Genomic DNA, 22389 nt, shown 5'->3' with positions numbered 1-22389 from the left:
ATCCTTTTCTTTCGTCCGCGGTCCGGTGCTAATTTGATATTCGCGGCCGATCACGTGCGTCCTGGTGCACCGACTCACATGTACGGCATTGGTAAAACCTTCGCCCTACTACTAGCAGTTATTGGTCTCCTCCATTGTGATGCACCGTATCAGAAATATGATGGCCGTCAGTAGCGCCATCATCGTGCAACAATCCTGTTAGGCGGAAGTAGAAGGGCGGATTTGTCCCTAATCAACCGAAGCTGCCAGAACTCTTCGAATAGTAGCAAAACCTCACTCGACCACATGCAGCACCGATGCTATCACAACAGCATGTCACCGAGAACCGGTGCAGGTAGCGCTAGCAAGAACGAAGTCGTCATTCCTTTCTTAATTCAAAGCCTTCATGCAAGTTATCGACGATAAATAAGTCATACGTACCGTCTATGTTGCAGGACTAGTTCGTGCATCCATGAGTGGAAAGGCGTCGAATATTATGTAGCGCCCGTTAATCTGCCATCAGAATCTCATCTCAATACAACTTGCTGTCTCGCGACATGCCATAATGGTAACGCTGTATCCACCAGTAGCTTTCATGTCGTCGGTTTTGTACTAGCATCAAGCGTGAATTAGTTCAGATGAAGTCCTTGACCTATCTTCTGGCAATCAACACGCGCCGGTACAGCACAGCCCTCGGTCATGGTTACACTGCGTCCTGCGATTGATGAAATGTCTAGGATTTCTCATCACGAAGGAGTGTCACCCCATTGGGCGACGGTGGTGGATTCGAACATAATGGCATCAGAATGGCACGGTTACATGTTCTGTGGCGAGTAAACCGGCGGCTCTCCAGGATATTAAAAGTCATGGGCAGTGTACTGCGCCGAAGAACAATAACAGAGATCGACAGATGATGCCGAAGAATAAATAGGTCAGAACATTTCCTCAAGATTGATTCAACAAATAAAGGCGAACCTTCTACACAAGAGCGACACGAGACACTGCATTCATCGTCTTCAACAAAACATGGAGTCACACCATCACCGTTTCCGGCCCCACTGAGAATGCCGAGGGTCTCAAAGACTTGTACACAGTAATTTATAATATGCGTCCAACGCTCGAGACCATTGTTCACCCGTCACGAGATACTCGAGCTGCTGATGTCTAGCAGAACTGTTGGTAGGCTGCGAATCCGTGCGCCGCTCCCTAGCATGGTGTGCCATACCGAACACATTCACTACCATGCGCCAATTGCAACGAGTGTAAGTACTAACGTACTGCCTCCATCATGTGAAACGTGTGATGTGTTGTCGACAAATATTGCCTAAGGAGTTGGCGCTAGAATTCCTCACCACGACATTCTTTCTTAAAACGACAAATCTACACAGCTTGTATTTTGCTTTCAAGGCTGTTCGTCAGATGGGAATTGGAGGTGAAGCTGCGCCGAGATGGTAAGAGCGCTCAGTTCATCATCAACTGCCTTTCGTCTGGGCCATGTGATGTAAAACTGTTCGATGCAATCGCGGCCGCGTCCTATATTTAACAGCAAGAAACATACTGATCTCGGACCTGTATGAGACGGTGCAGCCGCATCTATAAATGTGAATGGCTCAATGAACTTCGTGGAAACATACTGCGCGCATGATGATTGGATAAGAGCGTGAAATGGAAATCTCGTCAGCTAACGGGCCATGATTGCATCATGGAAAGATGGGAAGGGCTGACTTGCTGATAAATATTATCCGCAATTGTTATAATCCCGATACATCAACTTCGCATAGCGGCATCCATGGGAGTTCGTACGTAGTGTTTCAACTGTCGACCTACGGAGAGGAATAGGTTACTCAGGAAAGGCAAAGGACAACAACAGCATACCTACATATCCAGAAGATGTGGTGAACATGAGCTTTATGGATAAATAGTGTTAAACTTCACTTAGATTGTAATAGGCCAGTCTGTCTCGCCTACTGTATGCATTATGCTAGTTTGATGATACAAATGTAGGCTATTCAGATGGCAACTGCATTTAAGGCGAGAAGATTCAGATAGACGGCTACGCCAGTCTAAATCTCCACAACTATCAGCAATGTGGAGTAGACCTCAAGGATAGGTTGTTAATATGTGGAGCTAATAGACAAAATTCCGTAGAAGGATACCTAGGTTTGCTCGTAAAGCATGTAACTTCGTAAGCACCAAGCGCAGCATTCACTAGTCACGGCCTTCGCTTCACCTTAAGCCTCGTGTTCTGTATAAAAATTACAATACATATTTAGCATCGAAATAGTGCACTATTGCTCACCTTTACCACCTATTGATACAATTTCTTTACCCACCTCATTGATACTTCGTCTCTAACTTATTTCCCAATATGCGAATCTTGTACCTCGCTGTCGTCCTTGGTATATTTGCTGCCACTGCGTCTGCATCTGCAGTGGGTGATGGGTAAGCTAACAGAAAGAAATCACACGATCATGGGCTAAAGGGGAGACCTACAGTAAAACAGATGTCCTAAAGGCACGCTCATCATGCCCTTGCAGTGGTGGATGTCAGAGCGGATAGGTATGTTGCGCACTGAGATGCGGTTGCGGGAGCTTGAGCGACACGACCTGCATTTAATTCTTTGATGGGTGAGTGGCAGGGCTTCTGGTCAACAGATGCGGAGTGATAATTTTTGATGATAGAATCGCACACCCTCATGGGAAGTATGTGTTATAGCAGCAAATGTATTGGTTTTTCCCCCAGAATCCAGACGATGTGAATAGAGAACTCACTGTGCGAGCTTTATTTCCCTTCCATCTCTTGTGAGCATAGATATATGAACTATGATAAAGAGAAAGAAAAGATATCCAGTTGCTCGTATGAAGTTTTACTCGAGCGTAAATAGGTTGCGCTCAAACTGGATGAAGCTCATGATTCGTATGGCAGGAGTTGGCTCGCAAGATTGCATTGTCGACTAATTGTCAACAATTATTGTGAAGTGTGTTTGTTCGTAGTCGTCAGTGTATTGAAAACCAAGGAAGGCGGAATCTTTTGCGGTGGCCACAGGACACATAGACTGGGGTTAGGGTTATCGTCATGTGCGATCGCTTCCCCTTTGTCGACGTTTACAACGACGAACAAGCATTCTTTTTCATACGCCATCGTTGTTGCTGACGATGACGCTCAAGCTAAAGCCCACCAGCAAATCACCCTCGCCGTTCTCGTGGAACACCCTTGCGCCTTCGACGCCTCCTCGCTCACCTGCACCGGACCTGACGTCCCTCCCTTCCCCGCCAACTTCATGGCTCTCCGCACGCGACATGAAAATTTACGGCGCACAGCCGCTCAGGTCGGATATAGGGGTCGTAAGGTGTAATGATTGCGACAAGCCCATTCTTAAAAGTGCTGCCGCGGAGCATGCCAGTACGTTCCCCTTCTTCGTGCAGCATATACCCACTTACTGGATTGATCGTCATAGAAAACTGCTATGATATCCGGATTGGGAAGAAAGCCGTGAAAGGCAAAGTTAGCGATGTCGAAGGTCTGTACATTGTTGTTCATCGATCTTATCAAATAGCCTACTTATACTTCGCCACCAAGCAAGGCAAGAAACGTAAAGCTGAAGATGAGCCAGAGGACCCTTCACAGCCCAACAAGAAGAAAGCCAAGCCTGCCACAAAGGTTACCAAGGGGCGATTTAAAGGTCCCGTTGACTACGACAAACAGTGTGGTGTAATTAATGATAAGAATCTTCCCTGCTCTCGCTCGTTAACTTGCAAATCTCATTCGATGGGAGCAAAACGTGCTGTCCAGGGTCGCTCAAAAGCATACGATGAGCTTCTCCTCGAGTGGAATCGTGCAAACAATCCAAATTGGGTCGAGCCTGTAAAGAAAGAAACCAAGGCAGAGAAGAAGGAAAAACGTGATAAGGAGAAAGCAGAGAAGAAACGTCTTGCGATGGAGGCTGCTGCTGCTGCTGGGATTGACCTTAGCAAAACTGTTGGCCCCAAGAAGGTGGGGAAGAAAGCTGCTGCTGCCGCTGCGGCAGTAGCTGCGGCCACACGTTTGGCGGAGGGCGATGATGGTACAGAGAACCTGGATGACATCGACTCGGAGGTCGAAGTTGATGCAATGGTGAAGTCGGTTCAGAACGCACGGTTGAAGGGCATTATAGGAGTCCCATTAGCAGTCCCATGCGATGCAGGCTCGTGGTTTGTAGCGCGCAGGGAACGGCTAAGGAACTGCAGAGACCTTCTGGCTGGCGCCCTCATGCCTAACGGGAGAACTGGGATAGCTGGCGGTGTCACTACTGGCGCAAGGCTCACATAGGTGGGCTCAATTCAGTTCATCATGTGCCTGATATCGACTGAGGCATAATGCGTTGTCTTTGTCAGGAGGCTTTTATTGTCTCTTTTCATCTGTATCGATCTCGACACCCTTCCTGTGCTAGGCATAACAACCCACCCGCCATTCCGTCTTTGCATTCCAAGTACCCTTGTAATTTTGTTGTCAGACCATTTATCGTGTACTCGCCACGGACTCTCGCACTATCATTACACACATCGCAAGTAACTATTTTCTCATGAACTGTTAATTTAAATCATGTAGCTTTTATAAATACCATCCCCCTCAGATATTGCATTCTCCCCCCCTGTCCGCAGAATGAGTGTTCTATGAAAGCCATTCGCATCTTCTCATAGTGTAATAGTCCAAAATAAACTCATAGGATCCTACTCATGCTCAATGTTGCGAATTCAAGTCAAAATGAAGTGCTATTCAGAGGCATCTAAGTAGTTGCGAGGGACAAGCACGTACAAATACAAATCGAATGAAACTGATACTTGTCGCCTACATAAACACCATTACATTCTCAAACCCATGGCTACTAGAAGGAGAATTGGTGTGAGCATTGCAACATCAGAGGCTGCACGCCGCCAGTTAATGCAGCCCGTGGTGTGCTGGGAAAAGGCTTGGGTAACACCAGAACATGCAGCTCCAAACTCTTCCATGAAGGTGTTCAAATGGATCCAGACCGAAAAGAAACAAGTGAGTTCGCACATCTCAACAGCGGTAGATATCACGCTTATGTGTAAAGTTATAAGCAATTTAGTGACGATGAAGGCGAAATGGATGAACCGCTGGCGCCATTGCCAGACGAGCCGGAGGTTGTGGAGGGCGATGAAGAAATCATGGACCAGGACGAAGTCGCCCCTTCTGTAGCCCCAGAAACGGCATCTGCGGTAGATATCACAGAACCGAACTCGGTCGTCCCAGATATACCAGAAGCATCCACGAAGCCTCCCTCTCCCCAACCTCCAGCCCTTTCTCTATCGACGCAAGAAGACCCAGCAATGACGGCGGGAGACGCAGAAACTGTTGACGTATTGGAACCCTCACTTGCGCCTTTGGGTGAAGCAACTGATGCGGCTGTTGGATTGGATGAGAAGACGGAACCTGAGGGAGCTGAGAGTCTCGATCTGACCGCGCTGGGTCCGGATGGGACGTCATTTGAAGGCGTGCATGATCTGAGTCAGTTGGAGCCTACAGATGCATTGATGGGTGGTCCTATGATGGATGACTCCATGGATCCTTTCGCAGGGCCACTGGAGGAGGAGACTGAACAAAATGTGGTACAGTAATCTGGTATTTGTTTCGTACGTTGTCTGTGTGTTTACTCGAAAAAAAACTGTTGTAATTCTAACTTTCACCTCCAACCGCGTTCTCTTCACATATGTGCCATTATCTGAGGCTATAAAATAATGCTACTTTTTTGTCTTTCGTTTTACTAACTAATTCAGCATATTATGCATGATGGCAGCTGTTTTCAAAGCGCCAGTATATTCCCTCTCGGTGTAATATTCCAGTGCGTTTACTATATTGAACACTTCCCTTTGCTTCCTTGATGTTAATTTTTGATTGGTGTTTTGCAAGGAACAGGGTTTGCTCTCATTTGGCAGATGCCCAAGCTATGAAAGATGTAATCGCGATAAACCAAAGCTACCATTACAGTACCTTCTCCGTTCATCAGTGCAGTTGTGTTTTCAATGTCTCGGCTGGCACTATCTCTCATATACCTCAATTCTCCATTCACTTCCTCCCAGTACGATGCACATATGACTGCTTGGCTCAGACCTAAATCATGTCGTGCGGCGAAGACTATGTAAATCGCTGTTTTAATAGCTAGCTGAGTATGCCAGTACCTCTGTTTCTCTGTGCAAAAATACAATATACGAAGGTCAGTCGTTTATTGTTCGTTAATCTTACCTCGCTAAACGGTCTCTTATACAAGCAGATTTCACCCGTGTTCTTCGCAGCTTAGCAAGAACGAGGCAAAGCCCACAAGTTACCTATGGGTCGATGCAAGTGCCTCGTCAACTACGAAAGAAGCACTGTGGCGTACCTGAACAATAACAAGATTCACTGCCTTTCCACATGAATCATCAGGTCTCCTGGATGTGTACGAAACGTGCCTTTCAAGATTGTAGCTGCGGCTCCGTGCAGCAGCAGCAGCTCCGGCCATTGGAGTAATGAACGAACTCAAAAATGTGCATGACATCAACTTGCAACCCCGAACGTAGGGACCTCAAAGCGCGCAGCAAGGTATTCCATAGCAGCCTCATGCGATGCAAGTCCGTGGTCGAAAACTGAAGGAACCTTTTGGCTGACGCTCTTATGCCCAGTAAGAGCAGCAGAGTAGCTGGCTGTGTTACTACTGGGGCCATCACAGCATGCATGTGTACCTTGACTGATGAGTTATTGTCTTGTTCTCGAGTAAGCAACCTTTGCCAACCATGTCGTTTTGCATCCATCTCGACCTTATAACACTGCCTTGCCTAGCAACGCTCTCAGCGCTTTATCTTATATATAACGAGGTGCCATCCAGACCACTGATTCGCACTTGCAAAAGACCCTCCCATTATCTTAGTACTCTCTAGCATCGATAAGTACGGTTTTTCATAATATATCGTGAATTGTGATAATGCAGCTTCGTAAACATCACAAATTGCATTATTTATCAGATCTAACTGAGCGCTCCATCGCATACATTCACAACCTTACATCGTGGAATGGAAGCCTATTCCTATGTTCATCGTCACGAAACTAGCTAACGTTGTCCTGCGGCCTCAAAGGTCCAAGTCGTCACTTGTATACGCAGTTTGTCTACACAGCAAAACACGAGTATATCTTCTCTCTGTGGGCGCTGTGGCGTCCAATGTGGGCGAAAAGTGCTTCCATTTTAACAAGATGGCGCAGCATAGCACGACTTGACAATTTTCTGTGAAGAACTTATTGAGTTGTGTTTCTCCGCTGACGCTTTGCTGCCTTCAAACGTTGAGTTACGCAGTAAGGACGCCTACTTGAGAACGGCGGGTTGTCGTGCGTAAAGCGAGAACTTGAGGGTTTAAAAGGCTGGCTGAAGAAGAGTTCAAAATTGACTCGGAGAACTACTCAAATCACTCTTACCATTATGGACTCATACCAGCATCCAGAAATCGACGGACGAAAAGACGGTCGAACATACAGAGAAAAGTGCGTTGAAGCCACGGATCACTGGCCCCATCCTGTACTGGCACAATCTATGGTTCATGCATTTGATGAAACACAGATTGAGCCTTACGGCTGGGTACACAGTGATCCAATAGCCGAAACAGAACAACCTGACCAAAACAACGTCGGAACTTCCTCGGGGGGACAACTAGCCTTGCCTTCGGGCGAAATTCCTGGAAATGAGGGAAGGCAGCGACGAAGCATGAGTGCCAAGGAACGACAGATAAATTCTTCATGCCGCACGAAGGAGCAACGACGGCAAATAAAGGAGCAAAAAGATAGAATTTCAAAGCTTCTTCCCCTTCGAAAAGGTCGTGCACCACCAAGCAGCGAGCTTCAGCTTTGGACAGAAGGTACGAGAAAGTAACCGTCCCTTTTTTATAAGTTTTGACGCAGTCCGTGTGTTGATAGCATCCGAATACATCGAACGTCTCCACGCTGAAAATGCCATTCTAAAGGAGAAAACTGAAAGAACCTCAGGTACTTCAAAGTGTTGCGGTCAATCAACCCAAGTCGACTGACCTTATTAATCCGCTAGATATTCCCCGTTCATGTTGGGAAGGGTCTCCTTTCAACAGCACAAGAATAGAACCAGTTGACATCACTGGGCCATCAAGTGCGATCGCGCTGGAAGATGCCTGGGCAACTTCGATGGCGCAAGCTACGAACTTGAACTGGGATCCATCCCTAGAAAACTATGTACCGCGAGGACCGTCGTATCAGGTACGATACAATCCGATACAAGAGACCAGCAGGTACTTGTCAGAATCGGAGGCGATGCCAGCCCCAGCCAATCTAGCGTTGGAACCCTTCACCCTTCCGGCTGGTCCTATCTGGGGTCCAGCAACGTCGAACTATAATTCGGCGCCGTGGAACTCAGTGCTTGGGCAGCACATGCAGACAGCTGTCCGAGACCACAACGAACTCCACCAAGAAGTCGGCTTAATGGGAGCTCGATTTGAGACCCAAGGCTCGACCGAGAGGTGGAGTGCGAGAGCCACGGACGGCGGAACGCAAGACCGTCACTCCACATCTGAGCAGCAGCCGAATGGTTACCAGGGAGGGGAACACCATGCTAATGCTATATTTCCCGGCCGATATTGACAATGGAAGCTCCAAGGCATCAATGATAAAAGCGTCACTAGAGACGTACCTACAATGTTGAATATGATCTCAATGGGTGTGAGGAGTTTACTAGATGCTAAAAGGAGTCCCTGATGTGGTGGGGAAGCAGTGGTACGAAATTTAGTCGTCAGCATGATGTCGTTTAAGTAGTTTTTGCGCAATCCGATTATGATGATCTTGAGCACAAATTTTACCCAAAAACAAAAGGCTAGGGAAATTTAGAAGGCTTATCAATAGACAGACACACGTGTCAATGATGGGGTGCGTATGCTGTACTACTTATATGTCAGGGGGAAAAAAACAAGGAGAATGAAAAACACTCAGCGACTCCGCACAAACGAACTTAAGGACGACCCAGATCAAGATAAATTAACTAAGGTCGCATGTAGATCAATATGGTGGGAAAATAATTTGACGCAGCGCTCGGTTGTGCGTATACACTGCGCCTAGAAAAAAAGAAAATAAATATTGAGACCCGTAGGTCTACCACTCCGGAAAAGCGTGTCATCCTTGTGCAGGGGCCATGCTAATCTTCTCTGTATCGTTCCAATTTTTACGTATGTCACCCCGAAGGGGACATTATCCTTGGGGATAGAGAGTGAACGACGAAAATAATTATGACTTTTGTTTGGTCGACGGGTGGTGGCGGCGCAGTGTTGCATATCCTAATCCGGTGCAATGTTACATAAGCTGATACACCTGCACGGTACACTTTCAAGTTATGTTCAAGGTCAGTGCCACCAGCAGACTTGATACGACGACTTGAAAAGCACCTTGTCCGAAGAATATAACGATGATCACTATACACTATACAAGGTCAAGCAGATGTGTGCAATGTCTTTTATGTCCTTTGAATGCCACAGAACGTTGAATAGTGCGCTGGGGATTCACGAATTTTGCTTTAGCTGATTCATTTATGATATATGTTCAACAGACTCGGAACCAAATGCATGCAATAGTTGCATGAGTCACGGGAGATACGCCTAGTATAGCCAAGCTCGTATTTGGTGTGTACTTGCGACTTCAGCTGGTCCACAACGTCTCGCATACCTTGGATTCCCGGTCGCTCCATGGCCCTCACCATACGATGTAAAGACGTGGATGGTAGCCGCTTTATATTTAAATACAGGAGTCATACAATACGGAGGCCTCGTTAAAGCTATTACTTTTAAAGAGAATGCCCGTACGTCCTTGCTGCCATCGTGTAGTATATATTTCTATTTCTCTGCTGATTGATTTGTAAAAAAAGAATCTAGCGTGTCATTTGGGTACTAAAACCCAGCACGCATTGTGCTAAGAAACGCACATTTGAATCTGACGACTTATCAAACCCCATAATCCGAAGGAAACAACCATGAAGACACAGGCCATAAAGGAGTATTGTCTTTCGAGCTTACAACATGAAACCAAGGCAAGGCCCTCATGCTGAGAATGACGTGCCGCTAAACAGAACATGGCGATGACTTCTGCCCCGAGGAGAGGAAAGATGCTGTCACTGCTGGAGCAGCTGGCTGCGGCAACTCGTTTGGCAGAGAATGACGAAAGGATCCAATAACTGACGAACGTCCTCTCGGAGGCCAGAGCAGTGAAAAAAGCAGTTCAACGTGCGCGATTCAAAGACGTCACTAGAACTCCATCAACGGCATGATAGAACATTCATGGGTATGGAACTGCGGTGACTTTTTCGCTGGAGTATCTAATGGGTGCAATAGAATAGCTGGCCGCCGGCTGTGTTATTACTAGCACGATATTGGTGAGTGCACACCCAATCCTTGGTTACTATCTACCTAATCCGAGTGAAAAGCTATTGTCGTTGTCCTAGCATGCCGCTCTTGTCACTGCTTGTTGTCTGTATTCATCTCGACGTCTAGCTGTGCTTTGCCTCGCAACCATTCGACGCTATTTCTTATATAGTATGTCAAGTCTTTCTTTCCCTCTGTGTTTATTGTCAACCCACTCATTATTATACTCGCAACAGATTCTCGCTATATTACTTGATGTATCATCACGAGGGCCTATTATTCGTGAATATCACTGTACAAGCCATGTAGCTTTTACAAATTCCACCTCGTCAGACATTGATCCCTTCCCAAGTCCGAAAACTGAATCTCCCATGAAGTGCACCCGCACCTTCTCGTGGTAGAATGGAAGTCACCCACCCAATCCTATGCTCGTCGTCGTCATGAGTGCTTTCCTACGCAACCCAAGATACGAGTATGCCGTTCGTACGTCGTAGTCTTTCTTCACAGCAAAACACGAGTCAAGCTTCTGAGTGGGCGCGGTGGCGTCGACCTAAGGTGAAAGGTGTGAAGTGTGAACCGACCCAACGAGAGGCGCAGCATGTCGGGACTTGACAGTGGGTCTTCAAGGAGTATTCGCGCTTTTTACTCCGCTGACTTTAGTGAATCGCGCCCTCAAAGGTCCAATTGCGCAGTTTGGACGTCTACCAAAGAACAGCGTACAACGAGGCTGGTGGCTCTGCGACGGTGGTTTTCTTCGTGCTTCTAGTGGAAGCTTGGAATATTTAAAGGTACGTCGACGAGGATGGACGAGAAAAAACAACTATCTCACTATCAATCACTCACATCAGCCTAAATCATCACTTTATCAATCCGACAATATGAGCTCACCGAACCAGCAGACCCGAGTCAGCACCGAAAACGAATCCTATCCCGTACAAGGAGAGGACAGAGTTGAGCGAGAAGGCCTTATATCCCATGCTGTTCTGGCACCATCTGCGTTTTATCAACAAGAAAAAACACAAACGGAGCCTTACAGCAGAACTGAATCCAGCCCTACACTCGGACAGATCCAACCAGACATGGGAGCATCTGCTTCTAGTTTGTTGGTTCAAACATCGCCAGTGGACAATGGACCAGGAGAAGGCGCAGCCCTCGTAGAGCCATCCGTCGGTGAGAGGGATCGACAAAGAAACAATCTTCGTATGCGAGGAATCCGACAACAGCTCAAAGACCAAAAGGACAGGATCAAACGGCTCATCCCACGTCGTACAGGTCGCGCACTCCCCAGTAGCGAGCTTCAGCTCTGGACTGCAGGTACGAATGCTCCGACTTGCCTCTCCCCGTAGAAATGACTGATGAATTATTTTTTTGACAGCGGCTGAATACATTGAGTACCTGCAAGCCGAAAACATCAGCTTGAAGGAACAGGCCAAAATTCAGGCAGCAGCCCCAATTTTACCCAAAACGCTCACCGGAAATACGAGCACCAGCTTCACTGGTTTACCGGAGATGTCCTACACGCCCTGGGACCCCGTCTCTAGCGAACGATATCCAAATATGTCAAATAATGCTGGACCATCAGTTTCTATGCCAAGGAACAACAATGTATTTCCTACAAGTGCGCCAACGATGACGTCGACACCAAATTGGAGCTCATTTTTGGCAAGCTACAATCCGGGAATGGTCTCCTCCCAAGTTCCAGTCCAGAGTACTTCAATGGAAGGAATGGGGGTCCAATGGCCGCCAATCGCAGCTGCTTCAGCACAAGGAAACATGAACTCGCAGTATTTCGGTTCTGCGTCTGATCCTGTCTGGGACCCAGTTATGCTGAATCACCGAAATGATTACTTGGCTCCCTGGAACGAAACACTTGGACAGTGCACGCCGACAGATGTCCACCGAATTCACACACCCAACCACGGAGTCGGACACACAGGAGCTCAATTCCAGACCTATGGCTCAACTGAGGGGATGAGCAGTAATTCCGCAAACAGCGGAACGCAAGACTATCAATTCGTATTCCAGCAGCATCCAGGTCACCAAGGAAATCATCTTTTTAGATAAAGAATGGAGCTGCGAGACGGAATGGCGCACGATGTGCTAATGACACCCCAAGGCATCAAGGGAAAATGCATCGCTAACGACGCACCTAAGATACAGTCCTGAGTCTCAACGGCTCCTGTCAACTTGCGTAAAAGTTAGAAAGGGGGGCTTGGAGGAAGTAATCGTGGATAGGAATGAGTTTGTGGAGAGGGATTAGTAGTTATCAAACGAGAGCATATTGATGCTGTTTTATAGAACTAGCGGAATCCGATTGCTCTGGTTATCTGGCGATCACCTCACACGTTTTTATCCACAAACAAAGGGTGTGGACGTTTTTCAGGATATGTCAGATCGATGAAAAGACTACGCGACATCGTGCCTTTCGTATATCAGAAAATTTACAAGAAGAAGGGAGAGAAACGACTCAGCGACTCCGCTGTTGTGAACCTGTGGACAATAAAGCAAAAATGAACTTGAAGACGACCCATATTAGGGTCGCTTACTCAGCTGTGCCAGCCACCAGCCTCGCATCTTGCCGTGGTCAACCTCAATTGTATTGAGCTGCTTGTACTATCAGGATCACAACGCTCATCGTGTAACTTCCAGCGAATCGCGTCAAATGCTCCACATCATTCTCCGGTATGTTTGATGTCCACATTCCTACTAATCATAAAATATTCAACGAGGCATCAAAGTGAGAAATGTCAGGCAAAACATGTGCATCAATGTGTGCCGCTCAAGAAATATGTAATAGGCCGAAGTAAAACATAGCAACTGGATTACAAGGTTGTCGAAATCACAAATTACGCGCTTGAAAAGCATAGCTAGGACTCCATTGACATGCAGGCTCACTCATGGTAGTGGAACTGCGAGCACTCTTGGCTGGCGTTGTCATGCCTTGTAAGAGCAATACCATAGCCGCATCTGTGGTATCAACGATATACGCAAATGTACGCCTGATTCTTCTTTTTGGTTGTTAACTGCCTAATTCTGACTGGAAAGCTGTTGTCTTGTTCCCCAGGAGGCAACGTTCGCTACACCTTGTGCGTCTGTCGGTTCACGGTATCCATCTCGACTCCTAGCAGTACCTTATCTAGCCCATCTCTTACAACACCTCGTCCTATAAATCTCTCGTGCGCTCTTCACTTTAATGTCAGGCTACTCGTTCTATACTTATAGCAGATTCTCGCATTATCAATATGCTCATCACGAGTATGATTCTTGGAAATACAGCTGATTTAAACCATGCAGCTATTGAAAGTGCCATCTCTAAGACATCGCATTCTATCCAAGTCCGCCACTTCTTCCATGAAGTGCACCCGCACTTTTTCCCGGTGGAATGGAAGCCATTTCACCCATTCCTATGCTCATCGTCACTAAAGCCCCCTGCGGAATCAATCGTGCAAGACATGCTGCTCGTACAGCTCAAAGTCTTTCTACACAGCAAAACATGAGTCTACCTTCTCTGTGGGCGCGATTGCGTCAAAGTCAAGTGAAAAGTGTGAAGTGATTCCAATTCAACGATATGGCGCAGCATTTTGGGGCTTGACAGTGTTCTTTCAAGAAAATTCATGCTTGTTTCGCTGTCAAAGCTAGGCTATGACGCCCCCGAAGGTCCAGGTGACCGCAGTACGGACGTCCACTTGAGAACGGCGTTCGTGGTTCTGCGGTGGCAGTTTTTCGCGCCTCAAGCGGGAGCTTGGAGGATTTAAAGGAACGTCAGCGAGGGGGAAGAGAGGCAAGAACTACACAACACAACACCCGCATCAGCTCGAAGCACTATCCACCAACCGACATCATGAGCTCACCAAAAGAACAAACCCAAGTCAACGGAATTACCATGCGCGAATCATACTCTGGAGAAGGAGAGGAACGAACTGAACAAGGGGGCCAAATACCCCATACTGCGCTGGCACCATCTGTGGTTCATCCCATAGAAGAAACACAAGTGGAGCCCGACAGTGGGATCCAATCTAGCCCACTAATTCAAAGTGTTCGCTCGGAGAGACATGTGTATTCTACAGACTTCTCAGCTGAAAAAACCTCGACGATGGATGGAGCGTTACAGGGCGCCATCCGTAGAGGGCGACCCATCAGCAAGAAGGAGCGAGAGAATAACACCATTCGCATGCGGAAACAGCGAAAGCTGATCAGAGAGCAAAAGGATAAGATCAAAAGTCTTATTCCCCGTGCCCAAGGTCACGCACCTCCCATTAAGGACCTTCATCTCTGGACTGAAGGTACGGATATGTTGGCTAAAATCGTCTCATAGAGATGGCTCACAACTTCTTCACAGTGGCCGATCATATTGAGGATCTGCTAGGCGAAAACGTCAGATTGAAAAGAAAGGTCGGGTACATCGCACCAGCCCAAGATCCCGATATTTTCGTAGCAGACGACTTCCAAGCGATGGCTGTCAACGGGCCCAACAATAAAGCAGGCATTAGCCTCTCTGAATCGCTGCGAATGCCCTACTTGCAGTGGGAGGACCCTATTCGTAGTGACGTGGGAACAGAGTTGCTCCCAGTCGCTGGTCCATCCAGTCTAGCGACAACCAGCGAAACAAGCAATGCTAGGGCAGCGACGATGACACCTCCTTCAGACTGGAGCACATTCTGGGCAAACTATAACCCCGAGCCTCTTTCAATTTCCAATCCAACTATTACGGCGCAACAGACAGAAACACGGTGGCCCGAACGTGTGGCAGATCCAGTACAACCGGATTTGGGCTTGGAATACTTCAATTCCGGACTTACGTCTGAGGAAGATTACTTTGCCACATTGCTCGGACAGCACATGCAGACAGATGTCTACATACCTACAACACTCAACCACGAAATCGGCATCACAGGATCTCAACTCCAGACCAATGGCTCGACAGAGGGGTTGAGCAGTAGTTCCGCAGACAGCGGAATGCAAGACTATCTCTTCGCATTATTTGCGCAGCGGTAAAATCTTCAAACCATGCGTTCAAAAAGAAAATGAAACTGCAAGACAGACTAGGGCTCGATGCGCCAGCAGACACTCGAAAGCGTTAAAGAACAAAGCATTCATCGACGACGCACCTAGTACAGCGTCGGGGTACCAACGGATTCTGCGGACTTGCCACGCAGGTAGAAGTGGGAAAGTGAGACAGTGGGACGGTGAGGAAAAGCTACCACATGGACATTGGTTATCGGACAGGAATTATTAAGAGCGCACATCTTCTTGTTTATATATTTTCTGCGGAATCCCATTGTTCTGTTTATCCGATCACCAACTTGCAAGATTTTATCCAAAAACAAAAGGGTACTGAAAATTCAGTGTCATGACATCAATGACAGGAACACGCGCTAAGTTGCTTGTCATATATCAGAGAAAAAGCAAGAAGAATAGCGAAAAGCGACTCAGCGACTCCGCTATTATGAACCGTGGACAATAACGCAAACGAACTTGAAGACTACCCATATTAGGGTAGCTTGGTAAGCTATGCTCCCAATGACTAGCTGCCAACAGACTGATCACCTCCCAAGTCCATCATTTATCTTCATGGTTCAGGTTCATCGAGTAATATCTACGAGGGCTATAACAATGCTCGAATCACAGCAATAGAGGTACCAGATACTATCGTCAGGTGTAAGGAGCCTGAACATTGTACGGTATGTCTATGATGTCCATAATCCAACCAACGTCTCACAAATTCTTAACAAAAGGACACAAATCAGAACCTAGTGACAGGAATAACGGATGACATGTGCCAATCAAGAAATATGCAACATTCTCTCGGAGGCCGAGGCTGGACGATTGTTAATTGTAGTAAAGTCAGCCCAGCAGTGTACCATTTAACCGTACATCATGAAATGCAGGTTCGCTCTTACCTAATTATAGCGCAGAGTAATGGAATGATGGTTGTGTTTACTGGCACAACGTTGGCCTATGATAGTCTCCGTTGCTGACCTTATTCAATACACGTGACTGTCGTCGATATATGATAGTCGATATATGAAGACAACGATATTGGTAGGCATATGACTCGGTCCGCTTTATTTGGTCGTTTAATTTTGACTGAATGGGTATTGTCTTGTTTTGCAGCAGACTTGCATTATCATAATGCTCCTCACGACTCGGTATGATTCATATAGTTTGCACACATCCACACACTCATTTTCAGGATCGTGCCAGAAAAAATCTAAGCATGTCGTTCGTACATACCGAGTCTTTCACGCTAGCTGGGCGTGGTGCCTCAACGCTGGGCAAAAAAGTACATTCTTTCAACTTGACTAGATGTGTCATAGGTGTTACTTTAACACCTTGTCTTCAAATAATATCGATGCGCGCAGAGAAATTTCTACATGAGATAAAGATCCTGGAAGGGGCTCGAGACCGGAGGCAACATTATTGTCATTACAACATCACCCAACCCCGGGAAACTACATCTTGTACGTTTTCATGTAAGTCCCATCTTATGGACATCCTCCAAGAAATCTAATAGCGTGCTTGCGCTCCATGCCTGCGTGTTACATGAATGTGGACAGTGTTGTCCGTCTTTATTTGTTAGTTCCGGAATACCAGCCCATGGGTCATTTTGAATATACCGGCGAGCTGGCAGGAGAATTTTATGCAAGTGATGCAGCGTCTGCGTATTATCCTAGCCAGAACATGTGTCAACTCAAGGCAATACTGTGAAGTGCTTATGCAACAAACCTCCTTGCCTGATCCAACCCGCGTATCGAAGTAGAGATATGCTCGCAAAAAGTATCCCAGAGGCCAAGCCCATTCAGGCCCCTTTGCGATCAGTGAGTTTGGTATTTATAATATGCCATCGTTCACTCACGTTATGATAATTCAAGCCTTTGGCAGTGGCGGCATCCGTGGAGTCGCTTGAGTTATCGTAATAAGGACGATATTGCAAGTCATTCGGATCCAATGTTTTCATGCCAAGGGGACTGCGCAATATCTTGTCTGCGAGTTGTAAGGCATGAAGGGCGTGTTGTTGGTCAAACAACTCTGGTGCAACGGCCATTGCAATGGGGAAGTTAGCGCGGAACTGATAATCGGACCACTCGCGCCCCGACCCTGAGCCATATACGTCTTTGTATATACCTCTTCGGTTCACAATACTAGGGTTAATGCTGTACTTCACGTCTTCAATACTCTCTGTGTTGTTTCAGTAGAGTCACCATGAACGACATGCAAAGTCTTACCGAGGGGCACATAATAACACTTTTCGAAAGACGACTGTATGAGGTCGTTCCACTCCTTATAAGTCACAAACTTTTCCTTCCCGTTAACTAATGCACGGATCAGTCCTGTTTCACTTCCTACCAAATTCAACTTACTATCTGCATTGACTCCCTTGAAAGGGAAGTTTCCTGCTTGTGAGAGTTTATCCAGCCATCTCAGAGTGCTCTTCAACAAGCCCGTTATTTCGATAGGCGCTCCATCTCTAGGGGTTCCTGGCACACCCTTTGTCCCTGCTTTCTGTGACTCGCCCATTTTATCCATCCATGTCCCACAGTTGTGCTGGTTTCCACCAAAAATGAACCCCGTGGTCCAATCTACTCTGATGTGAATGTTAAATCCTTCATCGTTCATTTGCATATCCAGATTTGGCCCAGCATTGTATTCACGGAATGAGATTCCATTTGCGTGACGTTGAAGGATCTCCTGCACGATTTCGGCTACTGTGCTTGTATAAGCATATGCCCGAGGATCATCCCATGAGATCCACATATCATTCTTCGGGAACCTGCGCCTCACAGGCTCGGATAAGAGTGAAAGACCGTCTGGTGCATCGACTACATAATCCTGGATATTTTGCAACATCCACCAGGGCGAGTCGCGAGAGTTGTACCTGTCAATGTATTCACTGTTAAAGTGAACTATAGGGAATGACGACACTATATTTACCTCGGGCTCCTTACGGAATCTAGTAGATTTGGTATTAGCCCATGCTTCAGTGTCGACGCAAAAGCTAGAATATGTTTCTTGGCGTCCTTGAAATTTCCAGTTGTGAGGAATAATCCTCTTAGGGATATGAATACGTCCCTCCCCCAACATCTAGCCCAACCTGCTGCAAAATGTGGCAAGCCCGCAGCAAGTGATGGTGTAGGCTTTCCGGGGTCTAGAGAAGCAGAAAGCACCACACCATGCATTTGTATTGAGCACATAGCCAGATCCTGTGTAAAATCGTGACCTGTAGAGATAAAAGTGGAACATTGTTCAATCGCAGCGCGGCGTGAGGCCTTGTATGCTTCAGAAATTACAATGGCGAAGTATTTGGGCCGGAGGAAAGGAGGAGCATGGGCTTTGATACGGTCAAACTTCTCTTGGAACCATTCGGCAACTTTTGAGATATTCGGGAAAGTCACTAGTTGTCTAGTAAATTCGTTATTGCCAGCACCTGAGTTGATAACATGGTATTTACTCACCTCGTTAACCTCGAATGAATGTAGTCCAGCGCCCATATCCCGTCTCGTAGATGTGCACATAACGGATGGCCCAAGTCATTGTTGCGTATAATAAGACGAAGGTGATGCATCCACCCTTCTAAACCGCAATACGTTAACTTTCCACAACCTGGCACATCGTACACCCCAATCTCGCCTTTCGTGGCGTCACGTTCCTCGCCATCTGCACGAAACATAATGACGTTGAGATCAACTAAGTTAAGATCGGCGAAGGCTTCTTGCGCCCCCGTGGCACGGACGTTGTCCAATGTTGCATCGAGTTGCTGCAGCTGAGTTTCGAAGAGCATTATGCTTCCTGGGGGAAAATGGTCTGGGACAATGATTTCGGAGAAAGGTCCTTCACCGTCCAAACCTTGAGGAACGACAACTTCTGCCATCCCAACCAAATTTCCGGGAAGCCCTTGAAGGGTATCTAAATCTTGAGGTATCTCAGATGACAATATATCAATGTAAGCGCCAAGTATAAACTTTGCTCGAGTGCGACGAAGTTTAATAGGGGTAACTAAGCATTCAAGAAATTAGCCTGGAGAGATGAAATTATCGTTTCCACCACGCACTATGACCACGGTCTTTGGAGCCTTTGGAGAAGGCAGTGTGAGCGACAAGTAGGTAGCCTTTTTGAGTATGAGGGTGAACCCGATGAAAAACAATGTACTGTGTGCATAGTCAGCCGTCAGATTATGTTGCTGTGATATCATAGAAAACCCTACGTCATTCTCTTGATGCACATGCCCTTCCTCGTAACCACCAAGGATCATCTCCCTACGTATTCCATTGAGTGCTCTTTTGGCTTTTGCAATCCCCGAGTCCTCCCCAAGGCCAGTGACCTTGTATTTTCTCCTCTCACAGACGAGATTCAGTAGTTTGGGATATAGATCATCAAAACCCTTGACGGATCCAATTGCGCAATGTGAAAACGCTACCAAGGCTGCAGTGGACAGAGCGTCTTCTGCGGAACGCTTATCCAGATAAGATTCGTTGTCATGAGTGAGATCATACATGAGCGCATGTGGGACGGATCCATTGAGTGGGCTGACAATACAAGGTCTAATCGGACCTTTCCCAAAAGGAGGGCTGAGTTCTTCCATGCTAGTTAAACAGGCCGAATCCATGGACCCTGTGTTTGGCGGCAAATCAACCTCCATCAACGCCACAAATTTGGCATGGAACTCACCGAGAGGTTTCCCAAGTCCATGTCTATACAAAATCCTTGAAAATTCTTTGGGATCCCAGGCATTCCCCGCTTCCCTTACCAGGCTGTTCACTCCTAGACGCCTCACGAAAACTAGGTCCATCTCTTCGTTTCCTGTAAACAGCTCCGCGCAAACGTACAGATTTGGGTTCACCACTCGCGCCGCATCAAGCATTGCCACGCCAACATGTAAAGGCGTCGAGTGGCAATTATCTATACGAAAGCCGTCAAAGGTGTGTGCGAGCGAGGTCACATAAGATGTCATATAGGACCAGAGCCAAGGGTTGTCAGATGGTCCAGAGCCATATCGCAACTTCACACAATCACCCCAAACAATGACTTCACGGCGAAGATATGCTCTGGACGGAAGAAGAGCAAAGTTTTGCAGAGGATCAGCGTTCCAGATCCAACCGTTATTTGCTAGAGAATATTTCATGGGGTCAGCATCGGGTTGATGCAGTAATCGTGTAAAGTACGATTCCACGAGCGGGGAACTATATGGCTTGTTATTACCTTTACAAGTGGGAGGGAGGTGAAGCTTACTATTTCGTTATTTCGCCTAGCTTTGGACCTCCTTCATCTAACCTGGTATACCTTAGCCTATTTTTCATATTTCCTAGTGCGATCTTCGTATCTTCATCCCACTCGGCATATAATGGCACATTCAATACGTCAACCACCCGACCCCATGCCTCAGCTAACGTATTGGGATCTTCGAGATCAATGAATGCGGACTTGATGAACCCGGCAGCCACGCCACCATCGACATGTACGCCAAACCGGGAGGCCAGTTTTCCTAAACCTTTAACCAATCCTGATGACCTGAGGATATCAGCCAAAGCGACGACGGATTTACCCGACAATTTCGGACCCTCCCAGAGCACAGTTTTACTAGAAAGTGCTGCTTTGACGGAATTCTTTTCCCCCTGAACGTCAAGAACATAGTACTGCCATAAGTTTAACAGTTTGATGTGCCCATGAAATGCGTCGACAAGAACTTCTACGTCATTTTCTGACGTGACACGGGTCGGTAGGCCTTTTGATGAGAGTTCCGCAGAGAAGGCAACCATGGCACAATCCAACTCAAAAGCTGGCGTTAAATGAGGAGTGTTCGCAGGGCTGTAACCTATGAATTTTAACGTTAACTTTATAAATTCATTTTACAAAAAAAGGAAACTTACCGGCCTCTGGATGATCCACTAGCCATTTGCTGTCGTTCGCCGTGTGGTTCAGCACCACGTCGGTTAAATTAAGCAAGCCAAATTCCTCCTTAGCAACATTGAGTATCTCCTCTAACTTTGCCTTTTCCCAGTCGGAATCTTTTTTCTCGTCATACATAGATGGATCATACCTCGTTTGATCTCTGATTGAGTATGGACTATCGCTCTCGCCTCGCTCTTGCAAAGGTGTCCAATGTAGCATAGTGTATCCTCGTTCGCTAGCCTCAGAGAAATGCTGCCGCCATTGTGAGATCGGACCCATCCACTTAGATACCACAGTCAATATGACAAGCCCACCAAGTGGTAGATTGATATATTCTGGTGATACTGCAAGACCGCCCTCAGAGGGTAACAACAGCCTCAGGTCCGAAGATAGGACAGAAGAGCGCGCCTTTATGCGGAGAATGGGATCTATATTGATGTAGCCTTCTCGGCCCTTGATTCGCTCCCCAGGTTTGTCGCCGTCATACTCGATCCAATAGACGAATGCTCCTGCATGAGATATGGGAAGATCGACTTGAATCGGCTTCGAGAAATTGGTGGGTAACCTACAGAAAGGAGTAAGAAATCGAGCCTATTTAAGGGCAAAACCCCCATACTTTCGTTCACAGAATTTGTCGCGTCCAAATGCCCCTCCGTCAAGAGGAAAGTTGGTCTTGAAGACACCATTCTTGGAAGCCGGCATCCCTGCATCAAGCGACACGCGAAGAATATACGGAACATACGCTGGAGGGAGACGTATATACTATAACATAGTCGATTAGCTCAAACAAAATATCGCATTGATAGTCAACAGACAGATCGGTCTTTGTTGGGGCCACCATCAGGATCCAGCCTCAGCTCGTATACGCGTATCGGCTGCTCTCCCTCATGTCTTTCTCTCAGAAAAAACTCTTTGCCTTCATCCGCAGGCGTTTTTGGCGTGAGTGGTGAAGAGGATGACATCCCATCTTCCAAGGTTGATAACACCTTCGAAACAGTTGACGATGATGGTAAAGTAAGAGTGGGCTTGTGTGGACTAGCGCCCTCAGAAGCTTTAAGAGAATGAGTACGCTTGACCATCGAAGCGCAGCGAGAAAATGAGATGAAAAGAGGGAGAACAGAACAGATCA

At 47.0% G+C, this 22389-nt stretch overlaps 9 protein-coding genes across 9 annotated transcripts; 6 read left to right on the top strand and 3 right to left on the bottom strand.

Annotated features, from left to right (window-relative positions):
• Nucleotides 1-1255: 1255 nt before the first annotated feature.
• Nucleotides 1256-1923, top strand: SERLADRAFT_394694 (uncharacterized protein; the record flags this gene model as incomplete). Its single annotated transcript, XM_007320550.1, has 3 exons — nt 1256-1547; nt 1705-1802; nt 1859-1923. Coding segments are annotated over 3 exons (191 nt in total), but the record flags the coding sequence as incomplete, so codon positions are not given.
• Nucleotides 1924-3088: 1165 nt separating this feature from the next.
• SERLADRAFT_472377 (uncharacterized protein) lies at nt 3089-4719 on the top strand (the record flags this gene model as incomplete). Its single annotated transcript, XM_007320549.1, has 4 exons — nt 3089-3381; nt 3437-3499; nt 3563-4287; nt 4353-4719. 3 exons carry the CDS (start codon nt 3135-3137, stop codon nt 4285-4287), a joined length of 1035 nt encoding a protein of 344 aa, XP_007320611.1.
• A 65-nt stretch (nt 4720-4784) lies between these two features.
• On the top strand, nt 4785-5546 carry SERLADRAFT_472376 (uncharacterized protein; the record flags this gene model as incomplete). The annotated part of the gene is made up of 2 exons (XM_007320548.1): nt 4785-5004; nt 5061-5546. Coding segments are annotated over 2 exons (654 nt in total), but the record flags the coding sequence as incomplete, so codon positions are not given.
• Nucleotides 5547-5724: 178 nt separating this feature from the next.
• SERLADRAFT_394688 (uncharacterized protein) lies at nt 5725-6178 on the bottom strand (the record flags this gene model as incomplete). The annotated part of the gene is made up of 2 exons (XM_007320547.1): nt 5725-5821; nt 5890-6178. The coding sequence occupies 2 exons, from the start codon at nt 6026-6028 to the stop codon at nt 5748-5750; spliced, it is 213 nt and encodes a 70-aa protein (XP_007320609.1).
• A 1248-nt stretch (nt 6179-7426) lies between these two features.
• On the top strand, nt 7427-8610 carry SERLADRAFT_416713 (uncharacterized protein; the record flags this gene model as incomplete). The annotated part of the gene is made up of 3 exons (XM_007320546.1): nt 7427-7859; nt 7918-7986; nt 8045-8610. The coding sequence occupies 3 exons, from the start codon at nt 7427-7429 to the stop codon at nt 8608-8610; spliced, it is 1068 nt and encodes a 355-aa protein (XP_007320608.1).
• A 758-nt stretch (nt 8611-9368) lies between these two features.
• On the bottom strand, nt 9369-9834 carry SERLADRAFT_472374 (uncharacterized protein; the record flags this gene model as incomplete). The annotated part of the gene is made up of 1 exon (XM_007320545.1): nt 9369-9834. The coding sequence occupies one exon, from the start codon at nt 9713-9715 to the stop codon at nt 9542-9544; it is 174 nt and encodes a 57-aa protein (XP_007320607.1).
• A 4327-nt stretch (nt 9835-14161) lies between these two features.
• On the top strand, nt 14162-14972 carry SERLADRAFT_472370 (uncharacterized protein; the record flags this gene model as incomplete). The annotated part of the gene is made up of 2 exons (XM_007320544.1): nt 14162-14656; nt 14713-14972. Coding segments are annotated over 2 exons (702 nt in total), but the record flags the coding sequence as incomplete, so codon positions are not given.
• A 24-nt stretch (nt 14973-14996) lies between these two features.
• Nucleotides 14997-15622, top strand: SERLADRAFT_472368 (uncharacterized protein; the record flags this gene model as incomplete). Its single annotated transcript, XM_007320543.1, has 2 exons — nt 14997-15048; nt 15189-15622. The coding sequence occupies 2 exons, from the start codon at nt 15003-15005 to the stop codon at nt 15311-15313; spliced, it is 171 nt and encodes a 56-aa protein (XP_007320605.1).
• Nucleotides 15623-16681: 1059 nt separating this feature from the next.
• On the bottom strand, nt 16682-22222 carry SERLADRAFT_362517 (glycoside hydrolase family 13 protein; the record flags this gene model as incomplete). Its single annotated transcript, XM_007320542.1, has 14 exons — nt 16682-17043; nt 17100-17180; nt 17230-17552; nt 17600-17686; nt 17735-18249; nt 18306-18773; nt 18827-19367; nt 19423-19519; nt 19576-19982; nt 20040-20551; nt 20601-21183; nt 21239-21825; nt 21877-22022; nt 22076-22222. 14 exons carry the CDS (start codon nt 22220-22222, stop codon nt 16843-16845), a joined length of 4695 nt encoding a protein of 1564 aa, XP_007320604.1.
• Between the last annotated feature and the right edge of the window lie 167 nt (nt 22223-22389).

This window comes from Serpula lacrymans, assembly GCF_000218685.1.
Source record: "Serpula lacrymans var. lacrymans S7.9 unplaced genomic scaffold SERLAscaffold_10, whole genome shotgun sequence".
Lineage (NCBI taxonomy): Eukaryota > Fungi > Basidiomycota > Agaricomycetes > Boletales > Serpulaceae > Serpula > Serpula lacrymans.
Note: the sequence above shows the minus strand (reverse complement) of the source record. Positions and strands in the feature narration are given on the sequence as shown.